At 47.0% G+C, this 17,157-nt stretch overlaps 3 protein-coding genes, 1 long non-coding RNA gene and 3 other non-coding genes across 7 annotated transcripts; 6 read left to right on the forward strand and 1 right to left on the reverse strand.

Moving 5' to 3' along the window:
- The first annotated feature begins 201 nt into the window (after positions 1 to 201).
- LOC134025740 (uncharacterized) lies at positions 202 to 2,716 on the forward strand. Its single transcript, XM_062468608.1, has 5 exons — positions 202 to 246; positions 400 to 554; positions 688 to 2,215; positions 2,310 to 2,385; positions 2,540 to 2,716. Exons 2-5 carry the CDS (start codon positions 436 to 438, stop codon positions 2,653 to 2,655), a joined length of 1,839 nt encoding a protein of 612 aa, XP_062324592.1. The 5' UTR covers positions 202 to 246; positions 400 to 435; the 3' UTR covers positions 2,656 to 2,716.
- Positions 2,717 to 3,382: 666 nt separating this feature from the next.
- Positions 3,383 to 5,223, forward strand: LOC134025896 (uncharacterized). The gene is made up of 7 exons (XR_009931330.1): positions 3,383 to 3,509; positions 3,792 to 3,905; positions 4,102 to 4,150; positions 4,233 to 4,266; positions 4,376 to 4,435; positions 4,643 to 4,694; positions 4,904 to 5,223. It is a non-coding gene; the product is annotated as an uncharacterized LOC134025896 (long non-coding RNA).
- On the forward strand, positions 3,947 to 4,037 carry LOC134031239 (small nucleolar SNORD12/SNORD106). Its single transcript, XR_009931861.1, has one exon. It is a non-coding gene; the product is annotated as a small nucleolar SNORD12/SNORD106 (small nucleolar RNA).
- Positions 4,488 to 4,579, forward strand: LOC134031245 (small nucleolar SNORD12/SNORD106). Its single transcript, XR_009931865.1, has one exon. It is a non-coding gene; the product is annotated as a small nucleolar SNORD12/SNORD106 (small nucleolar RNA).
- On the forward strand, positions 4,739 to 4,833 carry LOC134031254 (small nucleolar SNORD12/SNORD106). The gene has a single exon (XR_009931867.1). It is a non-coding gene; the product is annotated as a small nucleolar SNORD12/SNORD106 (small nucleolar RNA).
- A 738-nt stretch (positions 5,224 to 5,961) lies between the features above and the next one.
- On the forward strand, positions 5,962 to 8,368 carry LOC134026002 (retinol dehydrogenase 10-like). Its single transcript, XM_062468629.1, has 5 exons — positions 5,962 to 6,453; positions 7,068 to 7,166; positions 7,281 to 7,426; positions 7,675 to 7,806; positions 7,961 to 8,368. The coding sequence occupies exons 1-5, from the start codon at positions 6,004 to 6,006 to the stop codon at positions 8,079 to 8,081; spliced, it is 948 nt and encodes a 315-aa protein (XP_062324613.1). The 5' UTR covers positions 5,962 to 6,003; the 3' UTR covers positions 8,082 to 8,368.
- A 137-nt stretch (positions 8,369 to 8,505) lies between these two features.
- cse1l (CSE1 chromosome segregation 1-like (yeast)) lies at positions 8,506 to 17,040 on the reverse strand. Its single transcript, XM_062460403.1, has 25 exons — positions 16,905 to 17,040; positions 16,065 to 16,155; positions 15,758 to 15,900; positions 15,550 to 15,651; positions 15,224 to 15,369; positions 15,046 to 15,136; positions 14,763 to 14,870; positions 14,562 to 14,654; positions 14,277 to 14,444; positions 14,055 to 14,184; positions 13,833 to 13,898; positions 13,484 to 13,686; positions 13,297 to 13,381; positions 13,133 to 13,194; positions 12,784 to 12,920; positions 12,482 to 12,585; positions 12,240 to 12,337; positions 11,648 to 11,798; positions 11,307 to 11,515; positions 11,053 to 11,150; positions 10,829 to 10,914; positions 10,599 to 10,680; positions 10,089 to 10,235; positions 9,775 to 10,006; positions 8,506 to 9,363 (listed from the first exon to the last, which is right to left on the reverse strand). The coding sequence occupies exons 2-25, from the start codon at positions 16,147 to 16,149 to the stop codon at positions 9,274 to 9,276; spliced, it is 2,916 nt and encodes a 971-aa protein (XP_062316387.1). The 5' UTR covers positions 16,150 to 16,155; positions 16,905 to 17,040; the 3' UTR covers positions 8,506 to 9,273.
- Between the last annotated feature and the right edge of the window lie 117 nt (positions 17,041 to 17,157).

Consider the following 17,157-nt stretch of genomic DNA (forward strand, 5'->3'; position numbering starts at 1 on the left):
TCCCCCTCATGTCACCACTGAGGACATGAAGTCCTGGCTCACCTCAAAGGCTACTGCAGCTTTCAGTGACAGGTGAGAGAGCATTGGGGTTCACAATCATTACTTCTATGATTTGACAGTAATCACTTGTCTGCAAGGTTCAAAAGGCAGACCTGGGGGTCAAATAGATAACATTCTTTTCTTTATTGAATCCCTAGATTTAAAAAAGAAATCAGTCAGGGCAAAGATCTCTGTGTTGCCCAGCTGGTAAGCAAGCCATGAGATAAAGGCACACACATAGCTGTTGAACTAATAACCAGCGTATCTGAACCTGCTGCACTCACACAGGAGTACCACAAGTTTCAGCTTGCAAATAATGTTGTAAGGTTTGCTATATTTTGTGGTGTTGCTTACATACAGAAGTGGGAAGTGAACACTCGCCTGAAGCTTGATGAGATGGAGAGAGAGCAGAAGCATGGGACCATGTTTCCAGTCTCCTCTGGTTCCAACGGGAACAGCCCCTCCATCAAGCCAGTCAGGGAGTCACTACCGTCCCTTAATGTCCCACCGAACCAGTGAGTCTGATATTAAATACAACGTGTTTCTACAGTATTCTGCTGCTATGGAAGCTAAAGTTGTGGTTTGTATTTCTGCTGCCGGGCTGTTAGTCTGACGTTGTGTTTTATGTTTCTGCCTTCTTTGTTGTAGAGTGGACGTTGCGAATGGCGACCCATCTGTGTCTCAGAGACAGCTTGCAGAAGAGGCTGCTACCCTGGACGTGGTTCATCAGGCCCTTGAGGACATGCTCAATGACCTGACCTACCTCCTGGCATCCCGTCCACACAGCCTCTCAGTGGTGGTGGTGGACCTGGCCACCCAGCTGCTACTCAGCATAGGAACCGACCCCGCCTTCAAGGAGGCGGTGCCGCTGGTCGACCTGGTCATGTGGGTGATTATGAAGGCCCTGCAGGAGCTTTTCACCACAGGGAATTTCACAGATGCTTTCCAAGCAGCCAATCGGATTCGCATCTGCTTCTCCAAGCCTGTGGGCGTCAGAATTGTAAAGTCGTTACTTGGAGATCTGCTGAGTGTGGCTGGGGGACCTGCTGCCCTGAAGAGACTCCTGAGTGTCAGAGGGGAAGCCCTGATGGGAAGCATCCTGAGCGGCATTGTGATCAATGTCGTCAGCCTGATGGATTGGAACAGATGTCCCTCCTTTGGCTGGACTGGCCCTCTGCTCAGCAGACACTCCTGCGGTGTCCAGGATGTCCAGTCTCTCCTTGACAGGAAGTCCCCTGTCTGCCATGCAGAGATTCCAGTGATGGATTCTGCAACACTGAACACCATCATGGCCGAACTTCTGGTTAAGATATTTGCTGATGCACCCCGCAAGGTAGTCTCGTTAATCCTGCTTGACAGTCCCTTTCTGGTTGACCTGGAGAACCACCTGTCTGCGGTCCGAGGGATGTCAGTGAGCAGCAGCGAGAGAAAGGCCAGCTTCTCTTTGAAGCCTGCCGAGGTACGGAGGATTGTGGACTCTGTCTACAACCGGCTAGCACAGCGCTCAGGCTCCAAGATGATCCTGCAGACCAGTGTCTCTTCTAAGACCCAGATGGTGTCCAGAGACATTGCCTGCCTCATTGTGAGGGCCTTGATCTCTGGAGGCTCCAGCTTGATCTCTGGAGGCTACTCTATGACCCCTGGTGACTGTGGAGAGCACTGCAGGGTAGACAGGCCCAAAGATGAGGACTACTGGACCTTGGCATCCACTGGAACTGTCCGCGATGCTCTATTTCTGCACACCATTGACAGATTAGTAAGTAACATCTTCCCCGTCAACCCTGCCGTATCGATGTTGGGTGAAGATATAAGGAAGCGCCTCTGCTTGTCGCAGCAGCTTTGGGCTGTTATCCAGAAACTGTGGGCCAAAACACCGAAGAGTAAAGCTCTCCATCAGGCTCTGTTGAATCTGCCCTGTTCTGAACAAGACATGGGGGAGATGGATTATATGCTTGGAGATATGCTCTTTGCTGGGTACTCGGAGGCATTCCGGTCAGAACTTCCTCTTGATATCGATGCCATTATCGAGGATGAGGAGCTATGCTTTATGGTCTCCGGCATGGTTGTTGAAAACCTCCTCAATCACTGGACCCCTTCTGGAAGCAACTGCTTTAATCACAGCCCAGTTGGCCTCGTATCAGCTTTTGGAACGGAGGTGAAGGTGGAAAAAGCCACGGTAAGCACTCTAAAAACAGTATGCATACATAACTTTTTTTCCACATCAAAACTTGTACTGATGTTTAAAATATTGTTGTTCTTCCTCTTTACAGTTTGGAACAAACTTCCCTGACTTGTATATCAGTGGCAAAAATATGTCCACTGGAGAGGAACCAAGCCTCTCAACCAGTGAGTCATTCACTAACATTCAAATACATTTCCCAAGCACATGTGAAAGCAGGCACATAGGCTAGTGAATGCTAAAATGTAACTAAATTCCTTGTATTGATCCAGAAGTAAATTACGAAGAAAGTCAAATGAAATATACACATAAACCTTCCAGAGGGACCCTGCAAGTCTTCCAAGAAAGGCGTGAGAGGATTTCTACACAGGGCATGGAAGGCTGTGAAGCGTGGACTCATCTGTGGCTGTGGACGAGCTGCTTCTGACCTGGATTAGACGCTGCACCCTCTGTTTTACTCTGGATTAGACGCTGCACCCTCTGTTTTACTCTGGATTAGACGCTGCACCCTCTGTTTTACTCTGGATTAGACGCTTCACCCTCTGTTTCCTCTGGATTAGACGCTGCATCCTTTGTTTCCTCTGGATTACTTTACTGTACTGTAAAGGACTTGAAAATAGCTATTTGCAATAGCATCATTTTAATTCTTATTTGCATGAATAAATTGTTTATTCTTGCTATTTTACTGTATTTGTACAAATGACTTACTGATGCATGTCTCACCTTCTGGCTATGTGAGATGTGTATTATTTAATATTAATATTAGGCCTATATTATGTAAAGATGATGACCAACCCTGACCCCATGGTTAGCCTTACATTCCCTGTTGTTGGACAGAAAAATATGACACCGGCAGGCGGCAGTATAGTATTTCAAACACAAAACTTTATTAATGGGATCAGTGCACACCAACCAACAGATAAAGAAACTGAAGTAGCAGCCTAGAAAGCACCGATATTATACATAGAAAAACAAATATGTAGACTAGGCTCTATTCTATGCATATTGTGTTATAAAAGTTTCTATACAATAAGTGTATTAAATGAATGGGGGAATCAGACAGAATATGCAACCTCCACAACACTGAAATCACATGTGAATGTGTTTGTTGGCCGTTTGAAAACAACGAATCCCACAATGCAATTATTCTCCTTCTTCGGAATTGGTTGTCCCACTGAATGCAGCTATTGGTTGCGCCTGAGTAGGCTCCACCTTATTGGTGAATTCAACCAGATTGAAGAACTCGCAGCCGTGCAAGGCGTTCTTTGACTTCAAGTCAGCGACGTGAACGGTAAGTTAGAAAATTATTCGTCTGAGCTATATCGAGGCGTTTATAGTAAGCTACAGTAAAACATGACTTTCTGAACATGAAGCCTCCAATATAAAACGGATTCTTTGTTATATCAGTTTAGTTAAGGTTCAAAATAAACTATCTTGAATTTGACTGGCTTGGTACTTGAAGCTGTGGATTCGCTAGCTAACCATTTCCCCACGTGGTTCAAGCAGCTCTTTTATATCGATGCTCTGCCTGCTATACATTTATTTATACTACTCTCATTCATATAATTCACAGATCATACAGGTGAAAGTGAATGTATTTTCACCAGACTCGTGACGTTGGCGTACACGCACAAAGATTATGGTGAACCCCAGCGCCAAGCCACGCGAGGCACCAAGAATGAAGCCGGTGAGTTCTCAATTGTTTTACGTTCAACTAACGTTAGTATGATTGGTGATTATGATGACTAAACTTTTTTCCCCATCATATCGACAGTGTTGACTAACCAGAAATTTAAGCCAAATGGACTGAATCACCAATTGCTCTTGTTTGCATATTCTACCACATCAGAATACACCTAATGTGTTAATTTAATTTATTTTAGGCCTTTGATCCGGACTGAAGTACTCCATCGAATAACAGATGAACATATGGTGAGTACTGAGTAAGCTACCAATGAACATTAAACTGTTTACTTGATTTTGTGAGTAACACTTATTTTGCTGTTTTCTGTAGATGTGGTCAATGGAGGCATCCCCACATGTGGAGGGTAAGAATGTGGCACATAACATTGAATTGTGATGTATTCCCCCACCCCCTTAACAGTTGACTGTGATTACTTGGCCATTGATCTCATCAAGCCGCTTTTTATCTTTCAGCTGTTCTCCGTCACATCGATGACCGTTGTTGGAATCCGAAGTCGGCCAAATTCTCTGAAGGTACTATCAAATGTTTACAGAATAACAGCATGTTATCCCATCTGGACTTGCTGCTGACTGTATGATGACTGATCTTTTTTCCCCAGCAGATCGACCATGTTGACTTCCTGTTTATTTTAAGCCAATGTAGTCTGACACATCAGCCAGCAACAACAGTAACTTTGTAGCACTTGTAGGAATATGGGCTCACCCAGTTTTCTTTTGCAGAACAATTGAGCGAGTGAAAGGTCTCCCGAAACTAACAGATTGGGCAACTAAGGTATGCCATTGCTTTGTCTAACAGTTTTACATGCAATAACTTTTACATGGTGTTAGTGATGACTAGACTTTTTTCCCCATCAGATCGACTATGTTGACTATCTTTTGATTTCAAAGCCAAATAAATCTGACACACCTGTAATTCATCCTTTTCATAGCTTGTTAAGTTGTGGTTCTAGTTAACCCAAATGCATCCTTTTATTTTTTTAGTTTTGGAGGACCTCGCATCTGCTCTGGACTCTGGGTCAGGGTTGAGGATGTTAAACTCAATGATTTTGAGTTTGTAATTCCTACTAGATATTTTCCTGATGAGATTTTGCATTGGGAAATGCAAAATTGGATCATCCTCTTTTAAATGAACGGGGCATTTGAATGATACAAGCTAATTATGCAACGTATCCATAGTGTTTTCTATCCATTTCGTTTGTTGCAATGCACTTCATTTATAGATATAGAAAAAAAGGACACTTGAGATGTAGCCTCTTTTTATATAATTTACATGATTCATATTAAGCTGATGTATTCAAATGTATTTAAGTGAATTCCATTGGCGCAAATGTGCTTTGCTTCAATTGCATCACTTACGTAAGGTCAACTGATGTTTTGCAAAGGTCAATAAACTAATGTGCATATAAATAATGTCAATGGACTTTTGGTTTTCCTTTATGGGTCACTGTCTAAACAATGAAGTAGCCTAGAGTAAAGGGCTAAATCATCCTGGCAACCAGACAGTTAAGGTAGTCATGATTATTTAATTACATGAGGGAAACGTCGTTCTACAATTCAATATAACATTATTTTAGTTATGAAAAGCTATGAGGTGACATAAAACATCCTGTGACCAATTCTTACACTGAGGCCTATTAATGGCTCCTGTTACTTGACGTTGATGCTTGATCTCCCTTTGATAACTCTTATAATTATGGCGTATTCCTATTTAATTACTTAAGTAATACATGGGACAGGATGACTGCCGGAAGCCACCAATAGAAAAGCTTTTGTCACGCACACGAGTCGGAGTTGGGTCGTCAATCCTACTGTAATCAGTAGGATCAGTAGACCGCTACTGCATGCTCACGAGTTGGGTAGTCAATCCTACTGTAATCAGACAAAAGCTTTTCAATTGGTGCCCACCAGCAGTCATCCTAATCCCATGGCTTGAAGTTACATAAAATGTCCATCCAATCGCAGGTCGCATGGAACAACAACAAATAGCCAAAGCTTGACGGTCTGCTTGTTTGCGTTTCCCTCTGCATCCTGATCCATAAGGCTATTACGAGATTCTCAACCTGAATGTAAAATAGAGCAACATGATTGTGCTAGTAGACCTATTGTTGATGCTCGTAGATGTAACTATCTCCATTCTCAGTGCCATAGTCCAGACTGTCATACGACCGCGGTTGAAGTGCATTGATGGAGAGCTCTGTCTAATCACAGGGGCCGGTGGGGCGCTGGGTCGTTTGTTCGCTCTGGAGTTCGCCAAAGAAGGGGCGCATCTTGTTCTCTGGGACTGTAATGCTGATGCCAACGAGCACACCGCTAAACTTGCTCGGGAACTGGGTGTCAAGGTGCACACCTATACTGTGGACCTTGCGCGCCGGCAGAACATTTATGAAACAGCGGAGCTGGTCCGACGCGAGGTAGGGGATGTCACTATGGTGGTAAACAACGCTGGGGTGGTAGCCGGACGGAGGCTGCTGGACTGTCCGGATGAGCTGCTGGAGAGGACTCTTTTGGTGAACTGCCATGCGCTGTTTTGGGTGAGGTTAAAAAAAAAAAAAATACGAATTGTTATTGCATCTTAAAAAGAAAGAACTATATTTGATATGAATATTATAACAGAAACTAAAGCCTCGAACGAATGACATAGGGGCTGATTTAACGTGCCACTGTTGAGCTGCCTGTGTTTGCTCACTGAAGTGTGATGAGAAGCGCAGCAGCCTGAAAGCAAACACCACCTCAGGACATGAAGGCAAATGTCCAAAAAATAGCGATTTATGATGTCAGCCCGACTTGGGCTTGATTTACCTATCGGGTTCTTTCTTAGGCACTAGCGAGACCTCAGATCATGAAAGAATGTGACCTCCAATTAGGAATGTGATTCTTTCAATATGATCCTCTTACTATAACTTCAGTCTCATGTTCAAAAGAATGAAGGAATAATCTCCCATAGCACTTCATCCTCTTATATTTGACTTTACTGTGTGATAACTGGCCCACCCTAGAATTTACAGAACCAGCCGACTGGCTTATGCATGCTTGGCTACAGATCAGAGTGGGGAGGCAGTACAGGAATCATGGATCCTCATGGTTCCCTACATACTTCGCTATGTACACACTTATTGTGTGTGTGTGTGTTTCTCTCATACAATAGATGACCAAAGCCTTCCTGCCTCAGATGAAAGCTAAGAACCATGGACACATGGTGACCATAGCGAGTGTCCTGGGGCTCTTCAGCACAGCCTGTGTGGAGGTGAGGTTGGAGAACTTCCGTAGATGACGATGGCCTTTACAGTATGGAGTGTATTTATTGATGATAAAATAAGTTACCGGAATGAGTTTCCCCCTTTCTCTTTACCCCTTCCAGGATTACTGTGCCAGTAAATTTGGGGCTGTCGGTTTCCACGAGTCATTGACCCACGGGCTGCAGGCAGAGGGTTTGGACGGCATCAAAACCACTCTGGTCTGTCCTTACATCGTGGACACAGGGATGTTCGCTGGCTGCGAGATCAGGCAAGACACCGCCATTACTTTGGTCGCTGCATTTTTGTATTGGTGGCCCTTATCCAGAACAACTGCAATACGTGCCATGTATACTATATGGTCGGATACCTGCTCATAAACAGTAGCGTGACGATCAGGTGTCCAGCGTACATGTTGCTCCTTCACCACCTGCTGCACGCAGGGTGTATGTCACCGATGATGATAGTGCCTATAAATGAATGGATGTATTTGTGTATCTGTGTGAACCACACCCTCAGGAAGGAGCTGCAGGGCCTGATTCCTCCCCTGGATCCTCTCTACACGGTGCAACAGTCCATGAACGCCATCCTGGGAGAGCAGCACATGATCTGCATTCCACGCCTCATGTATATTCCCTTTGTGTCGCGGGCGTAAGTACGGCGTCGGAAAGACCGGGGGCGGGAGGCCCTGCTGTCTAGGCCCTGCTGTCTAGGTCCTCCTGTCTAGGCCCTCCTGTCTAGGTCGTGAGTTCAAAGCCCTAAACCTTTACCCTGTGGTAACTGTGCACTTGCTTTCCATTCGCAGCCTGCTGCCGTGGGAGGCCAACATGGCAACCTACCGCTTCATGGGCGGTGACAAGTGCATGATGCCCTTCATTAAGAACATGGAGCAGAGGACCGCCAATGGCCACGCCAAAACCTCCTAGAGCCCCCTGCTGTCTGACTGAATGACTGACATTCGCAGTGAGTCGAAGGACCACTTCTACACAGCAAATGGTTATGTGAGAATCTGGCAAAAGGCCAGTTCTCAGAAGGGAGAGAATGTGCATATTCTCACAAGTGGATTCTTAAGTGCTTGTACAACATCACACGATTATGTCCAGAGACAATTTAAGCTATACTTCTGAACAGGACAATCCTTAGGATGTAGTATACATGTATGCCATGTTATAAAAATGAACTGTGAAAATGTCTTAAGAATGTACATAATAAATACAAATGTCACAGTTTGACTTTCATTCACTATCACCAAGATCATGCTCAGGAGCTTAGCAAATGAAAGCATACAGAATCATTACATACCAAACTTGACCTCAACTTTGAATGCAGTACACAAGCAAAACACACAGATCGTATACAAGTGCCTCTTTTTATTCACATTCGTAGACAGTGCAGAAACTAAGACCAGACAAAAAAAAACACTACAAGAACATGCAACAACAACAAAAAACTGAGCGTTGTGTATTGGGTGAAGCAACAACTACAAGCTTCCATAGCTGTAAAGACCAAGAAGTTCAAACGGTTGAAAAACAAGGACAAAGGAAGGAAACACTTCTGCTTTGATTCTGCTGAAGAGGCTTGTGTCACCACCAGGTAAACTGAGGCAGCAGCTATATTGGTGATGGTTGTTAGGTCAGTCTATGTCCCCGAATACTGTCACTGTTCATTTTGGATAGCGTCATGGTAATAGACTTGCAGATATACAAGTCCTACCAAACATGATGTTTGAAATCGTGCTAATGAAGCCAGCCTCAAACAACTTGCCTTTACCACAGCAAGCATTTATTTTATGGGTGGAAAAACACACCATCCCATCACAAAGAAAAAAAGTGTCGTTCAATGAGGAGCTCGATAAGGTAAACTTTAGATCCGCTTCTTTCCGTTTTGATAGTCCACTTAAAACCCTTTAAAATCCCAATAAGTACTAGATGAGCCCGTCGGGCACACAGTTTGGGTGTCCATCATGAGGGGGTTTGGTCAGTCTTTCGTTCACTCAGGTCTGTAGTAGTCAGTCCCAGTCCCAATGTGGCACCGCAATGGAGTCACAAGCTGCACACTTCCTGTGCAGTGCACCCTGGTCTTGAAAAGAAGTGGCGGCGACCGTCAGGAAGGCCGGCGTTAGACCAGCTGCACGGTGGCAGCCTGCAGGTAGCCCTGGAGGTATTGGAGCGCCTCCGAGTTCAGACTGGTGCTCAGCATGGAGGGAACCTGGCAGGAGACAACAGGCTCGCTTACTATCCAGAGGCCACGCCTCCACACACCACGACACGCCTCCACACACCACCACCACACGCCTCCACACACCACCACACGCCTCCACACACTACGACACGCCTCCACACACTACGACACGCCTCCACACACAACCACACGCCTCGACACACCACGACAGGCCTCCACACACCACGACAAGGCCCATCTGCAGTATCCCTGCACGCTGGGGCAAATGCATCCTGAAAACCCCCCCTTTTCAGTGAGCGAGTAGACGGACGTATTAAGACGAGCCTCATTTACACCGTGTGCACATCAGCACGACTTTGTTGTTGTGTGTTTGTGAGCTACCTAGGCCGTGTCTGTACTAATCACACCCCTAGCCCCCTCTCTCCCCCCCAGACTTACCCGTCCAGGGCAGGCTGTGGATAGCTTGTAGAGGGACTGGGCCAGCAGGATCTTGGGGTTGCTGACAGCCTCTCCTATGGGGTCATGCTCCTTCTTGCCAGCGAAGGCGAGCTGGGAGAAGGCCGTCTGGTAACCGGGCGTGTCCTCGATGTCAATGAAGTGCTCGTCGTCGGGGATGCTGTCATCCTCTGGGAGCTCGAACAGACCAATCAGAGCCTGGAGGAGCGGGGTCCTGGAGAGCGGGAAGGTTTATCCGTTAATCAGACACATCCAAAACAGTGACGTGTGTGTGTGTGTCCAGGTCTGTTCCTCACCAGAGCTTGGTGTACTCGGTGTCCATCATGGCGGGGCACTCCGTCAGGACCTTGGTGATGCCCACAGCACAGATCTTCTTCTCCACTGGCCCAGACACCTTCTGCACCTCAGGAATGACGATCTTCTCCAGCACCATGCCAAACATCCTGGTAGGGAAAGCTCTAGTCATTAAGAGCTCTGGAGCAGTGTGGACCATTCAGCCCCAGCGAGCTGGTTCGGAGGTAGCGGTTTTTACCACTGCAGTCAGCTTGGTCATACAGAAATATAGCTTACTGCAATCTATTCCTGTGATAGTTAGCTAGCTTATATAAGTGTGGTTGGTTACTATATCATCAGTCACCAGGGAATAAAGCATGCTAAATCTAAAAGTGTCATAGGAGCTCCCATGCAACTTTAGCATTCATTCTCAGTTTGTTACAGACTAGCGTGTTTTGCGAATCAATGACGGAAAAGGCCTGAATCCTGCCAGGGAGAGAAGTGCACCAGTAGGGCCACACACAGACGCTCACTTTGGCTGGATGCTGTCGAATATCTCCTGCAGAGCGATGGCTCCGTACTTGACACAGTACAGGTTGATGAAGACAAGGAAACCTGCGGGGGAGATCAGACAGCAGCCATGTGGGACAATTCAAATTCCTAGATATTAATAGTAGCCAAACGGGCCTGTGAGGCATGTCTGTAAGGTATGAAAAGGCACGTGATGTGGAGAGGGGATGCGACGCCGGGAGCCGGGACTCACTCTTGATGAACTTGGTGGTCTTGGAGCCCTGCAGCCTTTGGAACAGCAGGATGAAGATCTGCTTCCTGTACTGAGTAATGGACTCCCTGGGAGACACACAAAAGACAACATAGCACATAACCCAAAAGCCCACATATTAAAAAAAAATAATCGAACCCAAAATCCACAGTTCGGAAAATTAGAATTGAATATCACATCCCAGACCAACATTTTTATCGACTCACGTTGGCATGTGTTCGATGATGCTGTTGAGCAGGTAGAAACCTTGGTGGTCGTTGGCCTTGGAGGCAATCAGCTTCTGGAACACTCCGAGCAGACCGGGCTGTAGGGACAAGACAACAGCTCAACCTCACATTTCTACTTCTGAAAATATAGTACAGCTACAAAAGGAGTGGGCATGTCGAACCGTCTCTAGTTCACTTCCTTCCGCGCTACTTCCTCAAACAACATCCCTCGCCACGACCTCGTGTCAACGTACTATTTTGTCCGCGGCAGAGTTGGCGATGGTGGCGCCTCCCTTCTGGAGGTAGGCCTGGAGCAGGCGCACCAGAGGGGGGATGTTGCCCGTTCGCTCCCACAGGACGGGCTGCAGCAGGTGGGGGAACAGGGCCATGTAGGACTCGGGGATGGAGTTGGAGTGGATCTCCAGGAGCAGGGACATCACCTGGAACACGTAGGGCACAAACTCTGCAGGGGGAGGAGGGGAGACACGGGAACAAACACTAATTGACATCGTATCAAGAATGATTACACATGTGAACAATATTCAACATCCTGTTTAGGAGAGCGAAGATCTGGGGGGTGCAAGGCTGCCTATACCCTGGACATCACTCTGGAGGATCTCGGTGAAGACAGGGAAGAGGGCCTCCTCAAAGCTGCTCACGGTGGCAGGGTTGGCCTTGCAGGTGATCCTGACGGACAGGCACAGCGACTCGAACAGGTAGTGGTTGAAGTGAGGCTTGCTGGGGTTCTGGAAACAAAAAGTGTTGCAGAAGAGAAGAGGTTTGACTCAAGTTGATGTTTGATCTATGCTTATCTAGGATGTGCAAAATAGAATCAGTTACACACTGATTGATAATCATATATGAATATGTAATCAATCCACTATTTAGTCACAAGGTCAGTAGGTCTAGTCATGTTCACCTTTACACCTTTGTTACTGTTTACTCTTTGGAAATTGTTTTACCAACTAAGCATTTTACTGTTATTTTGTTCTTAGTATAACTTTGAAATATTACAGTAAAGTACCATTGAAAAGAAAGCGTTGTGTATGACATCTCTGTGTATGACCCGTCTCACTAAAGAACCCCTTAGAAAACGAGAGCTCTTCCCTCCACACCAGCCTACACAGTGCAGCTGGGTGTAGAAGGCCGGCCCCTGCGGTGAGTCACGGACGAGAGGCGTGGCCTACCTTGCTGACTAGAAGGAGCTTGTGAGTGAGCTGGCCAATCAGGGTGGGGACATAGGGAACGATGGCTTCCTGCAGGAGGGAGAAGCTCCTCATGATGGCTAGAGGAGAGCAAGGAGAGACAGGGGAGCGTCAGGAAAGAGCTCGTCATCACAGACACACACTCTCCGACCCCAAAGTTTCCTTTTTGGGAGCCCCGAGACGGGAGAGGGAGCCATGGTAAATGTAACAGCAGAGCCGCGTGCCTTTCATGATGTATTCGTTCTCGGCGGAGCCAGGAAGAGCCAAGGACTTGAACAGGTGGTTGAGCAGCTGCTCTGTGAACGGGGCCATCTCGGCAGCAGTGATACTACGGAGACAGGAGGAGACCATGACATAGATCCAATTACAAACACCCATACTCCAAATCTCATGAGTCACGTTTCCCGATTCTACAGGCCGGGGTTGTCGAGACAGAACACGGTAAAAAGCCAACCCATCCAAACGGATGAGTAATAAACAGTGATAGATCTCGACGTCCGCGGGGCCTTTGGCGGGAGCTACTAACAGTGTGGAGTTGTTGGGGCCCCTCATGGTGAAGAGCCTCTCCAGGGCGTGGGCGGCGTAGGTGTGCTCCACCGTGCTCTCTGCCTGCAGGTGGGCCACCAGCAGGGGGACGGCCTGAAGCAGCTGCTCCTTGGGGAGCTGGAGGAGAGCAGAGGATCCGATTCGACTCAACTGTATTGGCATTGCTCAGAGAACAGAGACAACGAAATACCATGAGCATCTAACCAGTGGTGCAGAGGGAGGAAGGAAGCCGGGCGTGAGAGAGAGAGACAGAGAGACAGAGACAGAGAGACAGAGAGACAGAGAGACAGAGAGAGAGAGGTGGTTCCGTTTGGTTAAAGCACGAGTACCTGACTTCTGAAGATCATGACGTACTTGATGGCGTCCGCCTTCAACACCGGGAACTCGTTCACTGAAGGGAGAGGCGAGTTGCCGTTGGGTTAGGGAGTCGGGGGCAGGAGAAAGCAATCCGCCGTTCAACACACGCGTTTCAGGTGACCGCGCGCGCCCTTACCGTTGGGGGACTTCAGGTCGGTGAGGATGTGGTTCACAAAGAATTCGGTGAGATTCACCAACTCATTCGCTTGCGTTATGCCGTGCTGAAAAAAGACAAATGGTATACGATGAATGAATGAATCTCCCCCCCTCCCTCCCATAACACGAATCTCTGTACATAGCCCCTGTTTAACGCCCCCTCCTACCTTCTGCGTCTGGGCCTTGGAGGCCAGAGAGGTGACAAGGTAGATGGCGGCGTCTTTGTGCTTCCAGTTCGCCCCGGGGTTCTTGGCGTACTCTCCCAGCATGGAGTTGACGTAGCCGGAGAAGATGGCCGTGACGGGGCCCTCGAAGAACTTGCACAGGCCCCGCACCAGGTCACACGCTGCCCTGCGCCGGGTGTCGATGTCTGCGGAGGAGGGAGGCAGGAGCGCGTTACCGGGCAACGCCTGCACGGCAGGGCGGGTCATAGTGACTGAAGACTGGAGCGACACGGCTGCAGCAGAAAGGGAGGTGGTACGAGGACAAGTGGAGGCCAAGTGGGGGGGGAGTTACCTGATCCTTCTAGATCCCTCCTGATGTACTCCTCCGAGTTGTCCTCGAAGGCCTCCTCGTCAGCACCTGGGGAAGGATGACAAGACACGGTCGGTTGCAGGTGCGATCATCAACTGACACCACAGAAGCTCATAAGTAGGGTCAAGGGTTGTGTTTTAAAAATCACTCGTTTTTCAACTTTTTCTCAATTTAATTCATTCCTTGAAGAAGATTCAGACTCACTTCTGAACTCCATGTTGGGCACAATGACCTTCTCACAGATGCTGGTAAGTGTGTTTTGGTCTTCAAAAAGATGCTTGTAGTGGGGTCTCTCACACACAGATGCCAGGAATTGGATGGCATTGCTCACAAGCTGAAAACCAAGATGGGCAACGTGTATTAGCAAGGATTACCACCACCTACACACACACACACACACACACGTGACACGGTCTGTGGTCTCACCAAGTCATATTTGACCTCCTGCCCCGTGGACACCAGAAGGTTCCAGATGGCCGTGACGAAGCGAGGCAGGTACGGCTGGAACTCCTCGTCGTACTTCTGAGCGTACAGCGCAGCGTTGTCACAGATCTGAGACTTCAGCAGCTCCAGAAGCCCCGCCTCTTCTTCATCCTGGGGAGGAAGATGGCCGCCAGACAAGTCAGACTCGCGCCGCGGCGCTCATTCGCCAAACCCCACTGTACTCTTACACCGACGCCATTCATCGCATACTGTGGTGACGTCACTCACTTCTGTTTGTAACAGCTTGTTGTCCAAGGTCAGCAAGTTGTGGAAATTGGACATCCAGGTCTCCATGTTGTCCTCAAAGAACTCTGGAAGGTCCTAGTGGTGTGTGGAGAAAGACGTTTTGACCCCAGTGTTTCAACATGCAATCACTATGACCTGCGGCTGTGTCGAGATGGAGAGAGAGCCGAGAATAGAGAGACGCACCTGGAAGTTAAGGCTGTAAAAGAGTTTGGAGATGAGCGTGAGGGAGGAAAAGAGGACCTTCAAAGCGTTGACGTCTGTAGCGTGGGTCTGACACAGCTCAATGGTGGCCTGGAATGTAAAATATATAAATATATATATTTTATGTATAACAAACCACTACACAGTTTATTTTTCATTTCATTATTTTAAAAAGAAATACATTTCAATTAGATTAGAAATGAGAGCTACAAAAGGTCCTCGAACAGGTGGTTCATTCAATTAGGAAGTATCTGAGGCACTTTACCTTGAACAGTTCCGTCAGAGGTAGGGCAAACGTGTCCAGCACCAGCTTGATCTCCAGCCACAGCTCATTGGACTTGAACTCGTGGCGATACCTGACGGAGCAGAAGACACACAACATCATTTCCTCCAACTGATGGGAGCAAAGTGACCGTTGCCATTGAACAATCCGGGAGACTCACCTCTTGAAGAGCGAGTGTGCGGTGCGGAGGACACCATTGATAATGTGGAAGTCTCCGCTCTGGAAGCGAGTGACCATTTCGGTCAGGAGGTCAGGCCACTTCTGAGGGAAGTCCTCTCTGCCGATGATGCTGATGGCATCGCTCAACTGCACAGACAGAGCAGCCAGCGCATGCGTGGTCAATGAATGATGTCTTCGTCTCCATATTGTTTGTGAACTGATCATTAGACGACGATCAAACTCAGAATAGAAGCTAGCGCCAGACTTCACAACTCCACAGGTCTGCTTTGTTTCATCGGAGGGTGGATGAGAGCATGGTTAACATACCTGTTTCTGAATCTGTTCAGGGCTGCTCAACATCAGATTGACAATGTTGGCCTTGATGGTGGTTCGATCTGGATCCGAGATTTTGTTTGGTTCATCCTCAACCTCGGGGGGGGGGAAATGTAAGCAATCTTAGGACTGGTAAACATTTCTCATAATAAGATCCAGACCATGTCCATTTCACTCAAAACACCACCAAGTCCACACTCACTATGCGCCAGTTCCTTTTGATGTAATTCTTGAAGGTGACTGCTGCACAGACCCTGATCACATTGTCCTGAGACTTCTCTAGCAAGGTGAGAAGTAAGATGGGATAGTTCTGGCTTCCCTCAACAGACTCCAGGAACTTCTCAGCTGGTGAAGAGAACAAAGGAATACAGTGTTTGAAGGCGCAAGTAGACTATCTGCTGTGAAATAGGATACATTAACGAGCAATAAAACAGCAGGGCTTGATTTGATAGATTGACCGAGCTTGTATTGTTTAGTAGGAAACATGTAATCGTAGACATTCTTCATACCAGGACGTCGTACTGCTGGATCTGGGTCCAGAGTCTTGCGGAGAAACTCTGTGAGAGTTTGAAGGTTTATATCATTCAGCTCCATGGTGCACTGGAGAAAATAGATAAGAAATATTTATCTACACAAAGACACACATGAAGTCGATATAAACAAACTATTCTAGAGAGTGATCCAACAGTGAAACAACAGTTTTTTCGTTGCATTTACAAAAGCTGAGGCGATGGGCTACTGAGTCAGTAAGGATACACCATGATGATGCTTGTTCGAAAAAAGCAAGCTAGTAGCTAGCTGGTAGGGCTAACCAGGTACATTTAGCCTACTATAGCTTTCAAATGATCGTTATGAATGTTTACTAGGTCACATGGATTAAGAAGATTTTAAATATTATAATAGATTTACCAACTCATCTGCACAACATTGCATAAAGTTGGCCTAACGCCGTTACGTTAGCTGGCCAGCCATAAAGCTAGTTATGCTAATTAAAACCTGAACTGTGAGTGCCAAGAGTTGGCTTAACATGCTTGCATGCTCGCACTCGTTTTCCCAGGGATGGCTAACTATATAGAATCAGTTTTGTTTAGTTACAGTGTATTATTCCAGCTATTGACCTAGTTAGCTAATAGCCTACTTTGACTGAGCCAAGTAGCTAATGTTAAAAAAATATATATCCAAGTAGCTAATATTAGCAAGCAAGCTACCCACAACTAGACATCCTCGTGAGACATGAGTTGCATTATGTCATGGTTTTGACTAGCTAGCTCTTAAGCTAGCGGACCAGTCATAAAGCTATCTCGTTTGCAGATATAACTGACATACAACTTCATAAAATGACTTCTTACCCTTTCAAGCTTATTGCGTCCCCAAAAAAGTATTTCGCCGGCGTGTATGGTCCACTAGCTACCTGACAGCCTCCTTTTTGCTAGCTTTCAAAAGTCTCAAGCAACTGCGCGGTCTGAGCAATGCGCATGTGCACAACATGTCAAACGAGCCATTCCAGACACGCCCCAAATGCACACTGGGATTTTATTAATCAACAAACGTTCATCAATATTTATGAAAATAGAACTTGAAATTGTGATAAATGCCTTTTCT

The sequence above is a fragment of the Osmerus eperlanus genome, chromosome 1 (assembly GCF_963692335.1).
Source record: "Osmerus eperlanus chromosome 1, fOsmEpe2.1, whole genome shotgun sequence".
In the NCBI taxonomy this organism is placed as follows: Eukaryota; Metazoa; Chordata; class Actinopteri; order Osmeriformes; family Osmeridae; genus Osmerus; species Osmerus eperlanus.